The following is a 20921-nucleotide window of genomic DNA, read 5'->3' as shown; positions in this document are numbered from 1 at the left end:
ATATAAATGCTGCTGTTGGCCTGAGGGGGGAGAGAATGAGGGAGTGCCAGTCCCAAGGGCAGGGCAGGAGGGAGGCAGCCAGCAGGATCATATTCTGTGACCAGCAGAGCTGCGATAGGTGCAGGGCCTGTCAAGTGGAAGGCACCCTATGTGCTGCTTAACACTGCTTTCTCTGTCGTAGCCCGCCCCCAAAGAGCCACTGTTCAGTTGTGACCTGTGGGCACCAGCCGAACAGCCACAGCAGGAGGCTGATTTCACCTGGCACTTGGCCAACAGCACCTGGATCTCTCAGGGCCAGGAGGCAGCCCTTAAGCCACACCCAGCCACCCTTTGTGGCCTGAGTATGTGTACACACATCTTTGCACGCACCCGTGCAGCCCTCTGAAAGAAGCTAACCCTAGCCCCAGCTCACAGTTCCTGGGAAGCCTGATCCAATGCCTCCTGCTCAGGCCTGGGCCCAGGGACCGCTCTCTGCACCTGATGCCCTGTGGGGAATTTGCAGAAGGTTCTTCGGGATTGGAACATACTGTTTTCACACGGGGTGATGTTGCAGCGCTGCCAGTTGGCAGGCCGGGGTCCCCAGGAGCACAGGTGCTCAGGCACTGCCTTGTTGGTGCGGGCATGCACACACTCCACGCGCCGGGATTGGAAGCCGTAGTTGCCACAGGTCGCCGTGCACAGGGTCCACAGGCTGACCCTCCAGTGTACGCTGCAGGCTTCTGACCAGCAGTTCTGGGTGCTCACGGGCCTGTAGGAGAAGGGTGGCAGGCAAATGTGAAAACAGCACTGCAAACCCAGGAATTATGGGTAGCTCAGGACCTTCCTTCTGTTGCTGCCAGACCTGGGTTCTGATCTCTGTTCTGTTACTGAATGGCTGTAACATCTCAGAAGGCCACCTTCTTTAACTGGGACTCCATCTGCTTGTCTCTACAATGTCTGCCTCACTGCAGGATCTGAGAATGAGCTCTACCCAGAATGTGGGTTGGCAGAGGCAGATCCTGGAGCTAGTCTCAGGGGCTGGGGCCTTACATGGTGTGGTGAGCCCTCACCCCAGAGGAACATCTACAAGGAGGTATGATAGGAAATGGGGTCTAGATAGGGACAATAGCTAGAGACTGAAGGATAGAGGCCCTCATGGCAGCATAACTTCTAGAGGGAGGTCAACAAGATTGAGGGGCTATTAGAGCCCTTAAGATCTGATGGCCGCTTCATGGACCTGGCCTCCTGCCCACCCTGGGGCTAGTTCAGGTCTTGTGGTATCAGGCTTCCCTCAGAGGAAACTGTGCACCGTTCATCTCCAAGGAGGGAAAGCCCAGCCTGGCCCTTTAGGCAAGTGTAAGGTCACCAATGAACTTCCTCCCTTTGAGGAGGCCAGTGGCCTAGGGGGAACTGAGATGAAAGGCAGGGCATTTGATCCCTGGGGCGGTGGGAGGTGGGAGAAACATTCATTCACCATCATCTTTCTGTGCTGACACAGGGGCTGGGGAAAGGAGGTCCACGGTTTTCTCTTACCTCGGAAGGGCACTGCACTGCTCTGATGGTAAGGTGATGCCATCCAGTGTCTGGCAGAAGACTTGTCTGTGTTGCACAGCGAGGTGAGGCCCGATGCAAGGCCCATTGCACTGGGAGAGAAAAATGTGACATATGCACCTACAATGTTAGCCAAATCAAGGGGGAGGTGGCAGCACTCAGGCTGCATGGGACACACGCGCAGGGTCTTGTTTGAGGCTTGCGGATCATTCATCATGCCTATTTTGAGGCCACCTGAAAAATGTTCGCTGGCATGTTTTCTTCGTGCCACAGTGGAATGGTCAGCTTTCCTGTGGTCTGTGAGCATTCTGCTAGCAAATGGCTGCCGGGAGTGTAGAGCCTGTCAGAGCGTGTCAACCTCTCCCAGATGGAATATGGGAAAGATTTCTTGGCATAATGTGCCAGGAGTGTCTTGGTAACCTTCAGAGGTGAAGATCTATAAAGAAACCCCTCAGTCCCTCCTTTAGTCCAAAGAGTAATTTGGTTTATTGTTTTCTTGATAATTCCTTCAGGTAACCAAGTGCATTACTTCTTTCCTTCCTTTGCCTCAATTTTCTCAAGGTTAGACCTGGGAGGGCTGAACAAAAGCAGATTCGGGTATGTATAATTAATCGCTGCTTATAGTCTCTTGATATGTGCTCATGGAGATTGTTAAGCTTTCCCTAGAGCTGGGAGGGCCAGAGTCTATCACAGATATACCCCTAACAAGAGTGTCTGTGAAATACGAAAGCAGCAGGCCCTTAGCTGACATCTGCTATTTGAGTAAGAGGACAGAGATCCCTTGGAGGTCACTTTAGAACAAAAAGTCTTTAACTTGAGGGTCTTTGGACTTTTCCAGCGACCACAGGGGAGCTATAAACCCTTAAAATTATAAGCAGAAGTCTTGTGTTTATTGACATTTTTCTAGCAAGAGTCTAGCTTTTATCAGATGTTTAAAGTATTTCAAAGGTTAAGAACCACTGAAGGGAAGGATTTAAGGTAAAGATTGTCTCTTACGTCAGGCAACCATCCCAAAGCCAGTTACCGCTCCTTCTGCTGTATCCGAGTATAACAGTCTCGTCTGTTTGTCAGACCAAGTGATGCTAGACAGTGTGAACTCAGACCGTAAAGAAATGGCCCCTGAAGGGTCCAGTGTCATCCTATTGTTCATAAGAAGCAGGAGGGCTAGAAAAAAAATATAAAAATGTCCCTTGACATCAACTGGGAGTTTTTTTTAAAAAAAAAGTGATAAAATATATACATAATTTGTTAAAATTTATGATTTTAACTATTTGTATGTGTACAATTAAGTGGTATTAAGTACATTCATATTGTTGTACACCATTAACATTATTAATCTCTAGAACTTTTTCATCATCCCTAACTAAACTCTGTACCCATTAAACACTAACTCCTAATCTCCTTCTCTGAGTTCCTGGTAACCTCAATTCTACTTTCAGGTTTCTATGACTTTGACTACTCTAGGTACCTCATTTAAGTGGAATAATATAGTATTTGTCTTTTTGTGTCTGGCTTCTTTCACTTAAATTAATGTTTTCAAGGTTCATCCATGTTTCAGCATAGAGTTTCTTTTTTTAAGGCTGGATAATATACCATTGATAAGGATATACCACATTTTGTCTATCCATCCATCTCTTCATGGACATGTGGGTTGTTTTCACTTTTTGGTTATTGTGAGTAATGCTACCATGAATATTAGTGTACAAATATCTTTTCAAATCTCTAGTTTCAGTTCTGCATATATACCAGAAGTGGAATTGCTGGCTCATAAGATAATTCTGTGTTTAATTATTTTGAGGAACCTCCGTACTATTTTCCATGGCAGTTGTGCCATTTCAGAATCTTACCAACAGTACATAAGGGTTCCAATTTCTCCACATCTTGGTCAACACTTGCTATTTTGTTTCTTTGATAATAGCAATCCTGATGGATGACAAGTGTTTTGCATTTCCCTAATTACTAGTGGTGGTCAACATCTTTTCACTTGTACAATGACCATTTGTATATCCTCTTTACAGAAATGTCTATTCAAGGCCTTGTGTTTTCTTGTTGAGTTGTGGTTCTCTTGTATATATTAAGGATATTAATACTTTTTCAGATTTATGATTTACAAATATAGTTGACCCTGGAACAATACAGTTTAAACTGTGCTGGTCTATTTATGTGCAGTTTTTTCCAGCAAATACTTGCACTGTTTTTGATCTGTGGCTGAGAGTCTGTGGATGTAAAGGGCTGACTGTATGCATTGATCTATGCCATTTTACACAGGGTACTTGAGATTTTGGTATCTGTGGTGGGGTGCGGGCAGGCGGGGGGGCTGGGTAGGAGTGGAGGGGCTGTCCTGGAACTAATACCTTGTATATATGAGGGATAACTTAAGCGTTTGGGGAGTCAAAAGTTATAAACAGATTTTAGACTGTGTGGGAAGTGGGTACCCCTAACCCTGGTATTATTCAAGGGTCAATTGAATTTTCTCCCAGTCTGTGTGTGTGTGTGTGTGTTGCCTTTTCTTTTTTTACTGCTGATAGTGCCTTTTGATGAAAAAAAGCTTTTAAGTATGATAATAGCCAGTTTATCGAATTTTTCTTTTGCTGCCTTTGCTTTTAGTGTCAGATCCAAGAAATCACTGCCAAAAACATTGTTATGAAACTTCTCCCCTCCCTGTATTTGTCTAAGAGTTTTATACTTTTAACTCTTATGTTTAAGTCTTTGGTTCATTTTATGTTAATTTTTGTATATGGTGTAAGGTAATGGTCCAAGTTCATTCTGTTGCATGTAGATATACAATTTTCCCAGCACCATTTGTTGAAAAGACTGTCCTTTTCCCATTGAATGATCTCGGCACACTTCATCTGACCATATATGAAGAGTTTATTTCTGGTCTCTATATTCTATTTCATTACATTGGTCTATATGTTTGTCTCTATGGCAGCACTATACTGTTTTCTTTTAAATTTTTATGTATTTTTAGAGAGAGTGGAAGGGAGGGAGAAGAAGAGGGAGAGAAACATAGATTGGTTGCTTCTTGCACGTATCCCCACCAGGACCAAACTGACAACCTAGGCTGGGAATGAAATCAGCAACCTTTTGCTTTGTGGGACCATGCCCAACCAACTGAGCCACGTGGGTCAGGGCAGCACTATGGTGTTTTGATGAGACCTTCAACTTTGTTCTGCTTCTTCAAGATTGTTTTGGCCATTTGGGATCCTTTAAAATTTCATATGAATTATAGGTTGGATTTTTCTGCTTCTGAAAATAAAGTCATTGGGATTTTGATAGGAATTGAATCTGTTGATTAATTTGAGCAGTAATGACATCTTAACATTAAGTTTTAACATTAAGTTTTCCAACCCATGAACACAAGATATCTTTTTCATGTATTTGTGTCTTTAGTTTCTTTTATTAATGTTTTATAGTTTTTAGTGTACAAGTTTTTATCTCCTTGGTTAAGTTTATTCCTAAATATTTACTGTTTTTGGTGCTATTATAAATTGCATTGTTTAAATTTTCTTTTTGGATTGCTCATGATTTGTGTATAAAAATGCAGCTGCTTTTTATGTATTGATTTTGTATCCTGCAATTTTGTTGAATTTGTTTATTAGCTTTAAGACTTTTTTGTTACCAGGATTTTTGGGGCTTTTATCTGTGAGATCATGTCATCTAAGAACAGAGATAATTTTACTTCTTCCTGTCCAATTTGGATGGCCTGACTTTTCTTTTTCTTGCCTGATGCTCTGAACTTCCAAAACTATATTGAATGGAAGTAGCGGACATTGTGTCCCTGTCTTGTTCTTCATCTTAGGGGAAAAGTTTTCCATCTTCACCACTGAGTATATTCTTAGCTTTAGGTTTTCACAGATGGTCTTTATTATTTTGAGGTGGTTTCTTTCTATTCCTAGTGTCTTGAATGTTTTTATCATGAAAGGTGTTGAATTTTGTCAAATGGTTTTCCTGTATCAATTGAGATGACCATGTGTTTTCTCCTCTTTATTCTGCTAATGTGTAATATTATAGTGATTGATATTCATATGTTGAACCATCCCTATATTCCAAGAATAAATCCTACTTGTTCATCATGTATAATCTTTTATATATGCTGCTAAATTTGGTTTAATTGTATTTTGTTGGTGATCTTTGCATCAATAATTAGAAGGGACTATTAGTCTTTAGTTTTCTTTTATAGTACTTTCTTTGTCTGGTTTTGGTATCAGGGTAATGCTGGCCTTATAGAATGAGTTAGTAAGTATTAGGGTTCCCTCCCTTTCAATTTTTAGGAAGAGTTTAAGAAGAATTGCTGTAAATTCTTTAAGTATTGTGTAGAATTCATCACTGAGGCCATCTCGCCCAGGGCTTTTCTTTGTTGAGAGGTCTTTGGTTACTGATTCATTCTCTTTACTAGTTATAGGTATATTCATATTTTTATTTTTTCATGATTCAACCTTTGTGGGTTATGTGATTCTAAGAATTATTCCAGTACATCTAGGTTATTCAATTTATTGGTGTATAATTGGTCATAGTACTCACATAGAATCCTTTTTATTTCTGTAAAATCAATAATGTTACCACTTTCATTTCAGATTTAAATAATTTCAATCTACTCTTTTTTTCTTAGTCAATGTAGATAAAATTTGCTCTATTTTAGATCTTTTGGAAGAACCAACTTTTGGTTTCATTGATTTTTCTCTACTGCTTCTCCATTTTTTAAAAATTCTACTTATCTCCACTCTATTTTTTATTTCCTTCTGCTTTAAGTCATAAATTTAGACTGTTGATGTAAGATCTTTCTTTTTTAGTTTAGGTATTTACAACTATACATTTTCTTTTCTGCACTGTCTTATCGCATCCCGTATTTCCACTTGTCTCAAGGCATGTTCTAATTTCCCTTGTGATTTCTTCTAAATGAAAATGGAAATACAAGTACAACATAATAAAACTTACAGGATATGGAAAAAGAAATTCTAAGAGGCAAGTTCACAGCAATAAATGCCTATATTAAGAACCAAGAAACATCTCAAACAACCAAACTTTGCATCCTAATGAACTATAAAAAGAACAAATGAAACCCAGAGTTAGTAGAAGGAAGGAAATAAAGATCAGAGCAGAAACATATAAAATAGAGACTAAAAAGACAATAGAAAAGCCCTGGCTGGGGTGGCTCAGTGGATTGAGTGCTGATCTGTGAACCAAAAGGTCACCAGTTCAAGTCCCAGTTAGGGCATGTGCCCGGGTTCCGGGCCGGGTCCCCAGTTGGGAGCATGTGAGAGGCAACCACACATTGATGTTTCCCTCCCTTTCTTTCTCCCTCCTTCCCTGCTCTCTAAAAATAAACAAAATCTTAAAAAAAAAATAGAAAAGATCAGTAAAACTAAGGGCTAGTTCTTTGAAAGGAGAAACAAAATTGACAAACCTTTAGCTAGATTCACAAAGAAAAGAGAGAACTCAACTAAAATCAGATATGAAAGAAGAGATGCTACAACTGATACCGAAAAAAATACGAAGGATCATAGGAGACTACTATATATAATTATATGCCAACAAATAGGATAACCTAGAAGAAATGAATAAATTCCAAGACTGAATCATGAATAGAAAATCTGGGCAGGCTGATTACTAGTAAGGAGATTGAATCAGTAATTCTGAATCTCTCAACAAAGAAAAGTATGGGACCAGATGGCTTCACTGGGGAATTCTATCACCAAACATTTTAAGAGTTAATACCAATTCTTTTGAAACTCCTCCAGAAAAAACTGAAGAGAAGGGAAATCTTCTAAACTCATTTTACCAGGTCAGCATTACCCTAACAGCAAAACTAGACACAGACACCACAAAAAAATTAGAGGCCAATATTCCTGATGAACATAGATGTAAATATCCTCAACAAAATACATTCATACCTCAGTTCTCGTCAGCTTCAGAACTCGTCAAACCCTGTACTCATTGCATTTTGATGGGAAAAAAATGTTTCAGCATTTGGTGCTTGCTAAGGACTCGTTGCACTTGCTAGAACTTGTATGAATCATGATGCTGCAAAAGAAAATGCTTCATCACTTGTTGTTTGCTCAGTACTTGTCACAAGTTCTAGAATGATTTAATGATAAGTACTGAGGTACCACTGTATTAGGAAGCCTAATTCAACAGCACATTAAAAGGATTGTACATCATGACCAAGTAGGAATTATTCCAGGGATGCAAGGATATTTTAACATCCACATATATATCAATGTGATACATCACAGTAACAAAAGAAAGGATAAAAACCATATAATCACATTAATAGATGCAGAAAAAATATTTGACAAATACAACAGACATTTATGGTAAAAAAAAAAAAAAAGGACCTCTCATATGACAAGTTCACAGCTAACATCATACTCAAGAATGAAAAGCTAAAACCTTTTCCTGTAAGATCAGGAACTAGAGAAGGATGCCCACACTCTCCACTTATGGTTGCATCAAAAAGGATAAAATACCTAGAAATAAATTTAATGAAAGAGGTGAAAGGCATGTATACTGAAAACTATAAGACATTAATGAAAGAAATTATAGAAAACACAAGTATTAAATGAAAATATATTCCATACTCATGGCTTTGAAGAAATAATGTTTTTTCAAAAAAAATAAAATGTACTATCCAAAGCAATCTACAGATTTAATGCAATCTCTGCCAAAATTCCAATTTTTCAAAGAAATAGAACAAACAATTCTAAAATTTGTATGGGACTACAAGAAACCCAAATGACCAAAGCAATCTTGAGAAAGGGGGAAAAAAAAAAGCTGGAGCAATCACACTCCCTTATTCAAACTATATTACAAAGCTATTGTAATTAACAACATATGGTACTGACATAAAAACAGACACATAATAGAGAACCCAGAAATAAACCCACAAATATGGTCAATTAATTTAAAACAAAGGAGCCAAGAATATACAACAGGGAAATGACAGCCTCTTCAATAAATGGTGCTGGGAAAACTGGACAGCCACATGCAAAAGAATGAAACTAGACTACTGTCTTACACAACAAAAATTAACTCAAAATGGATAAAAGACTTGAACATAAGGCTTGAAACCATAAAACTCTTAGAAGAAAACAGGCGATATCTCAACATCAGCCTTGGAAATAATTTTTTGGATCTGACACCAAAAGGAAAGGCAACAGACAAAAGTAAACAAGTGGGACTACCTAAAACTGAAAAGCTCCTACAAAGGAAACCATCAAAAAACAAAAATGCATCCTATTGAGTGGGGGAAAATAATGGCTGATTTTATACCTGATAGGGGGCTAATATCCAAAATATGTAAAAAACTCATACAACACAATAGCAAAGAACCAAAAAAGAAAATACTATTTAAAAGGGGTAGAGAGTCTGAGTAGACATATGTCCAAAAGAAGATTTACAGATGACCAACAGGTACATGAAACAGTGCTCAACATCACTAATAATTGAGGAAAGACAAATCAAATGCACAATGAATTATTACCTCACACCTGTTACAATGTCTGTTATCAAAAAGATGAGGTAGGTGTTGGTGAAGATGCATAGCAAAGGGAGCCCTTGTGCACTGTTGGTGGGAATGTAAATTGGTGCAGTGACTATGGAGAGCAGCTTGAAGATTTCTCAAAAAATTAAAAATGGAACTATATGACCCAGCAATTCCACTTCTGCGTATTTATCTGAAAAACTGAGAATACAAATTCAAAAAGATACATGCATTGCCATGTTCATTGCAGCATTATTTACAATAGCCAAGCTATGGGAAAAAGTGAAGTATCCATTAATGGATTAATGGATAAAGAAAATATCACACACACAAATGTTACTCAGCCATAAAGTAAAAAGGTATCTTGCCATTTGCAACAACATGTATGGATCTTGAGGGAATTATGCTAAATGAAATAAGCCAGATGGAGAAAGACAAATACTGTATGATCTCACTTATATGTGGAATCTAAAACAAGAAAACACTAAAAAAACAGATTGGTGGTTTCCAGAGGTGGGGATGAGCATGAACAAAATCAGAGAAGGGGCCACAAGTTATAAACATCCAGTAAGAAAGTCATGGAGATGTAATGTACAGTTTGATGACTACAGTTAATGATATTGTAAATTTGAAAATTGTTTAGAGTAGACCTTAAAAGTTCTCAGAAGAAAAAAAAATATTTTTTGTAAATATCTATGGTGACAGATGATAACTAGACTTACTGTGCTGATTATTTCACAATGTATACAAATATGGAATCATTATGTTGTACACCTGAATCTAATATAATTCAGATATATCAGATATACCTCAATAAAATAATCAGCATCCAAAGCTCTGTTTTAAACCTGCCATATCAGAATTAGCATTTTTAACTAGATGCACAGGTGATTTACATTAAAGCTTGAGACATACTTGCCTAGAGGGTTCTAGAAGAAATAAGATGATGAGAGTGCTTGATGGGAAAGACCTATTTTCTTCTCTTTTAGGAGAAATAATTACTAAGAATGATCAATGTGCACTGTATGTCCCCTTGATTGACCTCAGTGATACAATGCAGAAATTTTTCCCATGTGTAGCCAGATCTGTTCCCAATTGTAATTTCACAAGCTGCCAATAAGTTGAGGGCTAAAAGCAGAGCTGCCTTGGGCTGACTGAAAGGTATCAGAAGTGGACCTTTCCAGGTAAGAGAAAGATGATATCCCCAAGGCATAGGAGCAAGGGGGAGCTCATGCCTCTTTTATTAGGAAGCACATACCTGGAAATAAGTGGGGGTTGGTAGAGGCGCCAAAACGGAGGTTTTGGCTGAGTGTGTTGATTGACTAGCATTGAACATTGTCCCCTAACTCACCTGGGACACAAATGGCTTATGTATTACAAATAAATTCTGTGGCCAAATTTCCTCAAATAATATTTGATCTTCATTAGAGAAGACAGTGTATTTTTTTTTCATTTTTAAAAGATTTTATTTTTATTCTTATTTTATTTTATTGATTATGCTATTACAGTTGTCCCAATTTTTCCCCTTTTGCCACCTTCCACCCAGCACCCACGACTCCCTCAGGCAATTCCCACACCATTATTCATGTCCATGGGTCATGGGTATAAGTTTTTGGCTACTCCATTTCCTGTGCTGTACTTTACATCCCTATGGCTATTCTGTAACTACCAATTTGTACTTCTTAATCCTCTCACCTCTTCACCCATCCCCTCACACCCTCACCTATCCAGATCTTTTTTTTGTGCTCTTGAGGTCCTCACTAAGTTCCTTGAGCACTCATTTAACCAGTGTTTTGAACTCTGAATCTAATAGATTGTTTATCTTCATTTTGTTTTCTGCTTTTTTGGGAGTTTTGATCTGTTCTTTCATTGGGGCCATTATTCTTTGTCTCCTCATTTTGGCAGCCTCCCTGTGTTTGTTTCTATGTATTAGGTATAACTGCTATGACTTTCTCTCTTGGTAGTGTGGCCTAATGTAGTAGGTATCCGGTAGGGTCCAGTGGCACAGCCTCCCCTTTCACCCAAGCTGGGTGCTCGAGGGATGCCCTTTGTGTGGGCCGATATACCCTCCTCTTGTAGTTGAGCCTTGATTGCTGTTGGCAAGTCAATGGGAGGGATTTCCCAGGCTAGTCAGCTACAAGGACTGGCTGTGATCACTGACCACCAACTTCTATCCTTCGTGGAGGATCAGCCGTGAAGGGGCAGGGTGCTGGTACTCTGACATGGCCTGTAGCTGTCCATTGGGTGCACAGGCTCTGGGGTTGCCTGCATGGTGCAGGCCAAGGTCAGCCCCCACCTCTGTTGTGCCCAGGGCTACCGTGCATGAGCTATATGCAATCTTAGATGACTTCTACTTGTTCTGGGATTGGAAGTTCCCAGGTGAAGCCAAGCTGTTGATCTAGGCTGGCTGCTGTTAGTGCTGGGCCTGAGGCCACTTAGCAAGAGGTATGGGAGCTGGGATTTTACTGAGGCTGGCTGTTGCTTTTTTGAGAGGATTGAGGAAAATCTGAAGCATGAGCCAAGACCAACCATTCATATGGAAAAGCCACTGTTAACAGCCTCAGTGGGTCCATAAGTTGGATGGGCAGAGTCTCAGGGGATCTCCAGTGTGGGGCAAACTGTGTTAGCCAGGTTTTTGGAGTCTCAACTATGGTACCCACATCCTGGTTCTGTGGGTCTATGAGGGGAAGGCTCAGAAGAGGGACAATAGCCTTTGCCCAGCTTTCTGTCTGGGAGAAAGCTGTCCCCCCGCTACCACCTTGATGCCAGACACTCCAGTCTCTCCCTGTATGCCACTGGTGTCTTTCAAGCTGCTACCCCAGTGCTGGAGCGCAGAGGCAGTGAGTCTGAGTAAGTCCATGTGTGGGTCCCTTAAGAGGAATTGCTTGGAGCTCCAGAAGTTTCTTCCATCAACTGCATCCCCACTGGTTTTTGCCGCCAGAAGTTATGGGGACTTCTCTTCCTGGCAAGAAACCCTGGGCTGGGGGGCCAGAGTGGGGCTGGGACTCCTCACTTCCAAGATACTCCTCCCAAATGTTTATCCACCACACATGGGTGTGGGACCGGCCCATCCCACCTCTCCACCTCTCCTACCAGTCTGGATGGATGTGGTTTCTTTAATCCCATAGTCGTCAGACTTCTGTTCAACTCAATGTCTGATGGTTCTGAGTGATGGTGGTTCTATTGCTCAGTTTATATCACTATAGTTTACTTGTAATTTTGATGTGGTTGTGCAAGGAGGTGAGCAATGTTTTCTTATGCCTCCATCTTGACTGAAAGTCTCGGCAGTATGTATTAACCAGATAGGAAATCCCAAGTGATTGTTCTCCAAAAGACACACCTCAAGGTGGGAATGGAGGGACATGAATGCAGCCAGGTGTAGAGAGCCAGTTCCCAAAAGCTTTGAGTTGCTAACTGCCCAAAAGCATTCAGTCATAGCACTTGTGATACTATGTACACATTCATATAGTATCACAAAAAATTAAGAGCCTTATGGTTGTTTTGGGTTGTCCCAGCTGGCCAAGTTTAATGGTATGTTTCAGACACCAACCAATCAGAAATTACACCTGACCAATCATCCTACCAAATAGCTTCAGCCTCTAACCACAGTAATTGTTACCACACAGTGGTGGGTACCAGCTGATTATCAGTCCTGGAAGAGAGCTCTTAGATGCTCATTAGGTCTCTAAGTAGGTTTTGAATACAGTACATACATTCTAAAACATTCTACCAGGTTGAAGATGGTGATATAGGTAGACATTGAGCTTGCTCCCTCCTAAGAATACATCGAATATGCACTTATATTTAGAGCAGTTCCTCCTAGAAGACAATTCTGAGCCACTTGAACAGCTTCTGCACAATAAGAGAGAGAGACTATACAGAGAAGTTTGGGGAATTGTGACAGTTCTCTGGAAGCTGAGGGAACAACCTGGCACCAGAGGAACCACTGAGCAAGACGGTTTATGTTTCTCCTACACATGGATAATGGGCAGGAGTTCCATTCAGGTTCTCTGGCAGACACGCAGGGTGCTACAGTGTGTCCACAGCCACCCCTCTTGCTGCTAGATCAAGCAGAAACAGGAGGGCACACGAGCATGAATACAAGAGGCCCCTCTACCCAGAGATTGATCTAGCAGGTATAGCAGAATAATGCTTAACGTACCTATTGGGCTGCACGAGTACACAAGACTCCTCCCAGAGAAAGAGTGCAGAACTAGAAAAATGCTGCAGGGCCACCCCACCCAGAGAAAGTGAAGAGATAAAGGGGCGCTGCTATGTGCTCAGGTGGGGCTGCCTTCCTGGAGAGAGTGTGGAGCTAGCAAAGTGCTGTGGTGCCCACATGCAGAACTGCCTCATCCAGAAAAAGTGCAGAGACAGTGTGGCACTGCTGCACACACATGTGGGACTACCTCACCTGAAGAAAGTTCAGAGCCAGCAAAACTTTGTGGTACACATGTGCAAGGCTGCTCCACGTGCAGTGAATCAGATGCCTCTGTGTGCTCATGCAGGGATGCCCTGCTGGGAGAGAGTATAGAACTAGAAAAACACAGCTGTGGGCATACGCAGGCTGTTCCACCTGAGAAAGGGTGCAGCTAGTAGGACACTGACGGGCAAGCATGCAGAGCAACCCTGTGCAGATGCTCTGACAACAGATAATTAAAACAACAGGCACACTGTGCAGCCCCGTCTACACCAAGCACTCCCACCCAGATTAGAAGGACAAGGAAGCAGGCACTAGGCTTCCTGGGACCCACTCCTTCAGGCCAGGGGGCACACCGGCACCACATGCACCTTCCCTGACTACAACTGGCCTGCCAAAACTGTTTGATACACATCTACACAGAAACTACTTTTTCAAGACTGGGAGACATAGCTATTCCATCCAACTCATTGGAACAAATACAGAAAGTCAAACAAAATGGGGAGAGAAGAATAGTCCCCAAATGCAGGAACTAAAAAACAAAACAAAAACAAAATGAACCAAAAAACAAAAAACAACCCAGAGAAACTCCCTCATGTACCAGAGATAAGTAATTTGCTTAATAAAAGATTCAAAGAAAAATGGTCATAAGGATGCTCAGCAAACTTGAGAGTAGAACAGAGTAACTCAGAGAATACTTCAGCAAAGAAATAGAAAATGTAATCAAGAACCAATCAGAGATGAAGAACACAATAACTGAAATAAAGAATACATTAGAAGAAACTGACAACAGATGAGTTAATACAGAAGAATGGGTGAGAAGACAGAATACTGGTTATCACCCAATCGGAAAAGAAAAATGAAAAAAATTTAATAATGAGGATAGTATAAAAGATCTCTGGGATAACCTCAAGTGCTCTAACATTGGTAGTGTAGGAATCCAGAAGGAGGAGAGAAAGGGGCAGAGAGAATGTTTGAGGGAATAATGACTGAAAACTTCTCTGTTTTGGGGAAGTGAACAGACCTCCAGGTCCAGGAAGCACAGAGAGTTCCCAACAAATTGAACCCAAGGAGACCCACACCAAGCATATTGTAATGAAAATGGCAAAAGTTAAAGTTAAAGTTAAAGAGACCATCTTAAAAGCAGCAAGAATGAAACAAATCATGTACAAGGGAAAACCCATAAGGCTATCAGCTGATTTTTCAGAAGCAACTTTACAGGCCAGAAGGGAGTGGCAGGAAATATTTAAAGTGCTAAAAGAAAGGACTTGACAGTCTAGAATACTATATCTGGCTAGGTATTTATTCAGAATTGAAGGAAAGATAAAGATTTTCCCAGACATGCAAAAACTAAAGGTATTCACAACCACTAAACCAACCTTATAAGAAATGTTACAGGGTCTTCTTTAGGTAGAAAAGAAAAGGCTGTAACCAGAAATAAGAAAATACAGGGAAGAAAAGAAATCTCACTTGTAAAGGCAAATATAAAATAATCACAATGAATCGACCACTTAAAGAGCTAATATAAAGGTTAAAGTGCCCTGTCTGGTTTCAGGAACTGTAACCCCGCCGGCAGGCAGGAGGGCCCCAAGGCTGGAAATAATCAGGGAGGCCTTGGAGAAACAGGTCCCTGAGGAGACATAACCTGTTCACTCCTGGCAGGAGCACAGCTCCTGTCTCTCTGCTTGGCTCTGTGAGGGTCGCTTGCTGATCACGGGTAAGACCCCTCAGTGGAGGGGCAACCTGAGCCAGACATCGACCGGTATGGGAAGCAGACAAGGAGGAAGGACAAAAAGGCCCTCACCTCTTGGTTTAGCTTGAGTGTGGCTGGAGTCCTCATTCTATTTGAAAGCAGCCTTCTCGTCTCTTGGCAGCTCCTCCGCTACCCACCACCCCTAACCTGGCTCAGGCTCAAAATAATACCAGAGACAGTCCTAAACTAGATCTGGCAGTTCCCAGAGAAATCAGGCCTAAAAGTAAATTCTTTAAAGTATGCTTTGTTTTTCCCTCAGAAGCTATAGCCAGCTCATGCTGAGAAGGAAATTGACATTATCCACAGACCCTACCCTATACCCTTAGGCACTCTTGTGTTTACTACACCCTCCTGTTTAGTCATCTCCACATTTACAAGCCTACTCTCGGCCCCAAGTAAATCGGTGTGTTCCTGCCATTTGTTTTCTTCAAAACATCACCTGTTCTCTGTAAACATTAACCTACTGATATAATGAGATAACCTGTGCATTCCTGTTACCTAGCCCCACTGATAATAAAAGCCTTTGAACAAAGGGACTCCGGGTCTTCCCCACTAGAGGGATGTGTCGTGTCCCCTCTCCTGGCAAACAGAAAAGTGTTTGCAACAATTTGTGTTTATTCCCCAATCCGGGACAACCCCAGGACAACCTCTGCAGGACTCAGAGCCCATGCCCCCATCTCAGCAGGCCCCGGATGGTAACCCTCAGATCCCGGGGAGCCGCGATCCCCGCAACATGCTTGGTACCCACTGTGGCAGTTGCTGCCCACACCCAGACGAGCAGTGGCTCGCGGCACTTCCCCCATGCGCCATGAGACACTTGTAAAGGCAGACATACAATAATCACAGTGAATCAACCACTTAACGAGCTGATATGAAGGTTAAAAGGCTATAGCAGCAAAATTAACTATAAATACAATAAATAATCAGGGGATATACGAAACAAAAACATTTAAACATGATATCTAAAATAAAAAATGGAGGTGTTGCAAAAATGTAGTGCTTTTAGAATGCAATTGAACTTCATATGTCCATCAGCTTAAAATAGACAGCTATAGATATGGATGAATGTATATATAAACCTCATGGTAACCATAAGCTAAAAAGAAAAAAATACACAAAAAATGAAGAGAAAGAAATTCTATCAAAATCCCAAAGAAAACCAACAAATCCAAAGGAAAAATCAAGAGCAGAGCAAAAGAAGAGAAAAACAGTAAAAATAACCAAAAAATAATTAACAAAATGTCAATACCTTAGTCCTTAAATGTAAATGGACTAAATGATCCAATTGAAAGAAATAGGGTGGCAGAATGGATTAAAAAAATGACCCATACACATGCTGCTTCCAAGAGACTCACTTTAGAATCCAACCTGTGGCACGTGGGCCTCATGCAGCTCAGGATGGCTATGAATGTGGCCTAGCACAAAATAGTAAATTTACCTAAACCATAATGAGATTTTTTTGTTTTCATTAGTGTTTGTATATTTAATGTGTGGCCCAAGACAACTCTTCTTCCAGTGTGGCCCAGAGATGACAAGAGTTTGGACACCCCTGCTTTAGATAGAAAGACACACATGGACTGAAAGTGAAAGGATGGGGAAAGATAGTCTATGCAAATAGAAGTGAAAAGAAAGTTGGGGTAGCAATACTTCTGTGGGGTAGCTCAAGGCCTGGCAGCTTCCACTACCTGCGATGGGGGCTGGCTAGGAGGCCCCTGGCCGGAGGGAATGTGTATTGTTTTGGGAATGGGTTGTAACTCCCTCCTTATCTACTTTTAGGAGTGGCTCCTGGTCCCATGACTGCTTCTTGATCTTTCTTTCTGCACGTACACACTGAGGTAAGGTACACACTGAGGTAAGGTAGTTCAGAGTCCCGCATGGGACACATGCTTCCTTTGCAGGGGACCCCTTAGAATGAGCCACAGACTGGAGGAGGGCCGGTCTTTCTCTCACGGACCCACTGCCGGTGGTGCACTCCCCAGTAATGTGAGTAGTAAATGGCATGTTCACATCGGCAAGTCCACCGGGTGGTTTTTTTCCAGAATATCATTAACACTTAAGCAGCTCTCTGGTTTGGGGCTCCTGCGCTACAACTCATGTCAGACAAAATAGACTTTAGAACAAAGAATGTAAAAAGAAACAAAGGTATTTCTCAAGTTTAAAGGGGTCAGTTCAAGAAGAGGATGTAACAATCATAAATATCTACATACCCAACATAGGAGCACCCAAGTATGCAAGGCAGATGTTAATGGACATAAAGGCAGAAATTAATAGTAACACAAAATAGTTGGGGACTTTACTACTCCGCTTACTTCAATGGCTAGATCATCCAGACAAAAAGTTAATAAGAAAATAATGGTTTTAAAATGTCACATTAGACCAGTTTGACTTAATAGATATTTATAGAGCTTTTCATCCCCAAACTGCAGATTACAAATTTTTCTCAGTGCATGTGGAACACTTTCCAGGGGAGATCACATACTAGGCACCCCCGACTATGGCAGGGTCAGCACCTTCAGATTTACCTTTCAAATAAAATTCTCTCACCTGGCCCCAGCTAGAGAAGGCCCACTCCACACAGAGCTGTTGGTTACAGGCCTGGGTATCGACCGGTCGTTTGGCAAGCTGTGTGCACATGTCATTGGACACAGGAGTGGAGATCCCAGAGGCTTTCAGCTTCTGACAGGTCACCCGGCGGGTCTGGATGCCTCCTCCGCAGCTCCTGGTACAGGCAGACCAGGAAGTCACCATCCAGCTGTGGAGAGAAGGGGAGTCAGGGCAGCTACAAAGGGCCCGTCTTGGGGAAAAGAACGATGCTGTACCTCTCAGAACAAGAGTCCCACCCATCTCCAAGCGCTCACCACACAGCTTCTAATTTGGGGGCCATGGCCCTTTTCACAGTACATACTTGAAGTGATAGTGTAACAGGACACAGTCAGGGCCCCCCAAAGGGGATTTGTACCGGGATCCAGAAGTTGGGGTGTCCAAGAAAAATAGAGACTATTCTCCCCTCCCCCTCCCTGTCAGGGCTGCCATGGGGGAAGGGAGACAGGGAGCAGGGCCAATTGAGAGTCTTTTTGCATGTCAATAACAGGAGGTGAGCTTCATACTTCATATGCAAAGATGGTTATTTTGCATATCAATGAGGCTAACCAGGAAGGTTTGCATAACTCTAACCCAAGAGGGAACTGGGCAGCAGCTCCCCTAGTTACAGCACTTGCCAAAGGAGCTGGAGATGGGGTTTCGGGGGAGGATTCATGCAGGGGTTTAAAACCCAGGGGTTTTATGACCATGCGGTTTACAAAGCAGGATGTAACTGGGAAGGGGAGACAGGGCCTGTGGGAGAGACAAAGGGACACAGACTCTGGGGAACAATGGGAAGACCATGTAGGAAGAAAAGGGGAGAAAGGACTCTTGCTAGTAGGCCATGAGAGGGTGCCACATGGTTTTGGATTAAGAGCTGGAGATCGCGGCGACACAGCGGATGGTGCTGGGAACAGTGAGAGGCCTGCCCAGCCGAGCCCCGGACTTCTGTTCTTTTTCTTCTGAAGGACGGTACCCTGACTGGCCTGACTGGCCTGACTGGGCAAAGAGGGGAAAGAAGGACCGTGTGTGTTGGCAGACTTTTTAAATGGTGGGTGTTTTGAAGGGATTTTGAGATTTAAGGGCAACATTTAGCCATTAATCAAAACCTGTGTAACTTTTGAATAAATAGTTATTTTTCCTTTTCACCAAACTCTGCCATTGAGAGCCATAATTTCAAGGGCAGCGGGCAAAGAACCTACAACTGAGGGACCCCGAGGAAGAAGGGGAGCGTTGTTTCAGTAGTAGCATCTGGGCACCCCCCGCCACGGGTCCATTATTTGGTAACAATAGGCTGACGATGGCCCCCCTCCCTGCCCCCCAAAGAAAGCTACGTCAAATTCCTGGAACCTGTGAATGTTACTTTATTTGGACAAAGGGTCATTGCAGATATAATTAGGGATTTTGAGATGAGATTATCCTACATTATCTGGGTAGGCCTTAAATATCATCACAAGTATCCTTATAAGAGAAAGGCAGGGGGTGGTTCCACACCAAAGAGGAGGAGACAACCTGACCACAGAGGCAGAGGATGGAGTGATGCGGTCACAAGCCAAGGGAGGCCCAGAGGCAGCCGAGGCTGCAAAGGCCATGGGACAGATTCTCCCCTAGAGCCCTTGGAGGGGGCACAACCCTGCAGACACCTTGGTTCTGAACTTCCGGGCTTCAAAAGAGAGAGAATAAATTTCTGTTGTTTTAAGCCACCATGTTTATGGAAATTTGCTACAGCAGTCACAGGAAACAGATACCCTTTGGAAACTGACTAAAAAGGTACATCTTGAAAGAATATCCTGAAGACCAGTTGCTTCAGTTTGACCCTGGTCACCAAAGCTGTGTGCTTGCAGATGGAACACTGTGGGGGAAATAGTCTTGAGCTAGATACACTAAACTGCAGTTCCGGTACTTGCAAAGGCACCAAAGTGTGTGGCAAAGGAGAGACAATTTCCTAGGGGAGTCAGAGCCAAATCTGTGTTACTTCCTGGTCTAGGAGGCAATCTGGGTCTTACTTAAGCTGACATTTTGTCGGCTAGTACTCACTGTATTTTCTGCCTCACCTTAACCATGTCTCATTTCATTTTGTTTAATGCTTCAGACCCATGCAAAGTTCCTTCCAACTTTCTGGAGCTACTTCCCACCTCTATGAGCCACAGTCCATAGGTCTTACACCTCTTAGAGGGCTGAAAGTAGTAGTTCTCAGAATGCTGGTTCCAACTACAAATCAGATCCTTGGAAGTGACACTGACCAAGAGAGTGACAAATGGCTTTTCTCAGAGAGCTGAGACATCACCTAGGAAACTCTGAAATCCTTGGTCCATATACAAACACTTTGCATGTTTACACCTTGGAATAATTCTCAAAGAGGAGGGGAAGGGGGGCGGTTTGGGGAAAATAGCGAGAAAAGATAGTGCTTTCTAGCCATTTCACTCAACCTGGAGGAAAAAACAGCATTCATTGGTTTTACTGCATGAGAAAAAATTTATTGCTACGTGGAGGGGTCCCATCTGGGTCAAAACAGAACTGCTCACAGCCATTCAAAAAGATGACCGAGGCCATGCTTTCTGTGTGTTTATGTGAAGAAAGCTGCCAAAGGGCCCAAGGCGTGGAAACCAGTCAAAGGTGAACCTGCGGCTACTTCCTACTCCGGTAGTGCCCCATCTGGCTCTCAGGAGAGGCAAGTAGCAGGGGTGGAGCAAATCACGCCTGCATCTGGACCTATGGCTTGTTTAGTTTGGTGGAACTACCGTGCTCCGTGCGCCCTGAGAGAGAGGACTGCATTCAGAATTCCAACCCACGGCAGCAGAGCCACTTAGGAAGCAGGCAGGAGGTGTTTGAAAGCTCCTGGGGGCACTGAAACTCAAGCGGACACAGCCATTATTTCGTTTGCAGAAGTAAATGAGGCTGATTGATTCTGACCATCACCCCAGCAAACCAGAAAGTCCCTGGCATGTCCAAGACCTCTTCTTCATTTCACACAGTTTGGCAAGGGCAGTCTTCCAGTCTCTCATATCCCTGGTGAATGTCAGGCCTGCATTTCAATCAACTTTTATTTCCAAATATACATTTCAGCAATTTTTCAGGAGCTGGGGTGAGGGGTTTAAGAGAGGAGAGGTATGGGCTATGTTACAGTTCAGGAAGGGTATAAAAGGACATTAATC

General features: G+C 42.4%; 1 protein-coding gene across 1 annotated transcript in view; it reads right to left on the bottom strand.

The window, feature by feature from the left end:
• ADAMTSL1 (ADAMTS like 1) overlaps positions 1–20921 on the bottom strand; it is an 890629-nt gene that overhangs the window by 2185 nt on the left and 867523 nt on the right. The window contains exons 27-29 of the mRNA XM_054583189.1: positions 17731–17938; positions 1513–1622; positions 528–748 (exon numbers count right to left, since the gene is read on the bottom strand). Of these exons, the coding sequence (XP_054439164.1) occupies positions 528–748; positions 1513–1622; positions 17731–17938 (539 nt within the window). The remainder of the gene's footprint in view (positions 1–527; positions 749–1512; positions 1623–17730; positions 17939–20921) is intronic.

The sequence above is a fragment of the Pteronotus mesoamericanus genome, unplaced genomic scaffold (genome assembly GCF_021234165.1).
Source record: "Pteronotus mesoamericanus isolate MK-2021 breed Mesoamerican mustached bat unplaced genomic scaffold, CSHL_Meso_final contig_73, whole genome shotgun sequence".
NCBI lineage: Eukaryota > Metazoa > Chordata > Mammalia > Chiroptera > Mormoopidae > Pteronotus > Pteronotus mesoamericanus.
This window is presented reverse-complemented; position numbering and strand designations above follow the sequence as displayed.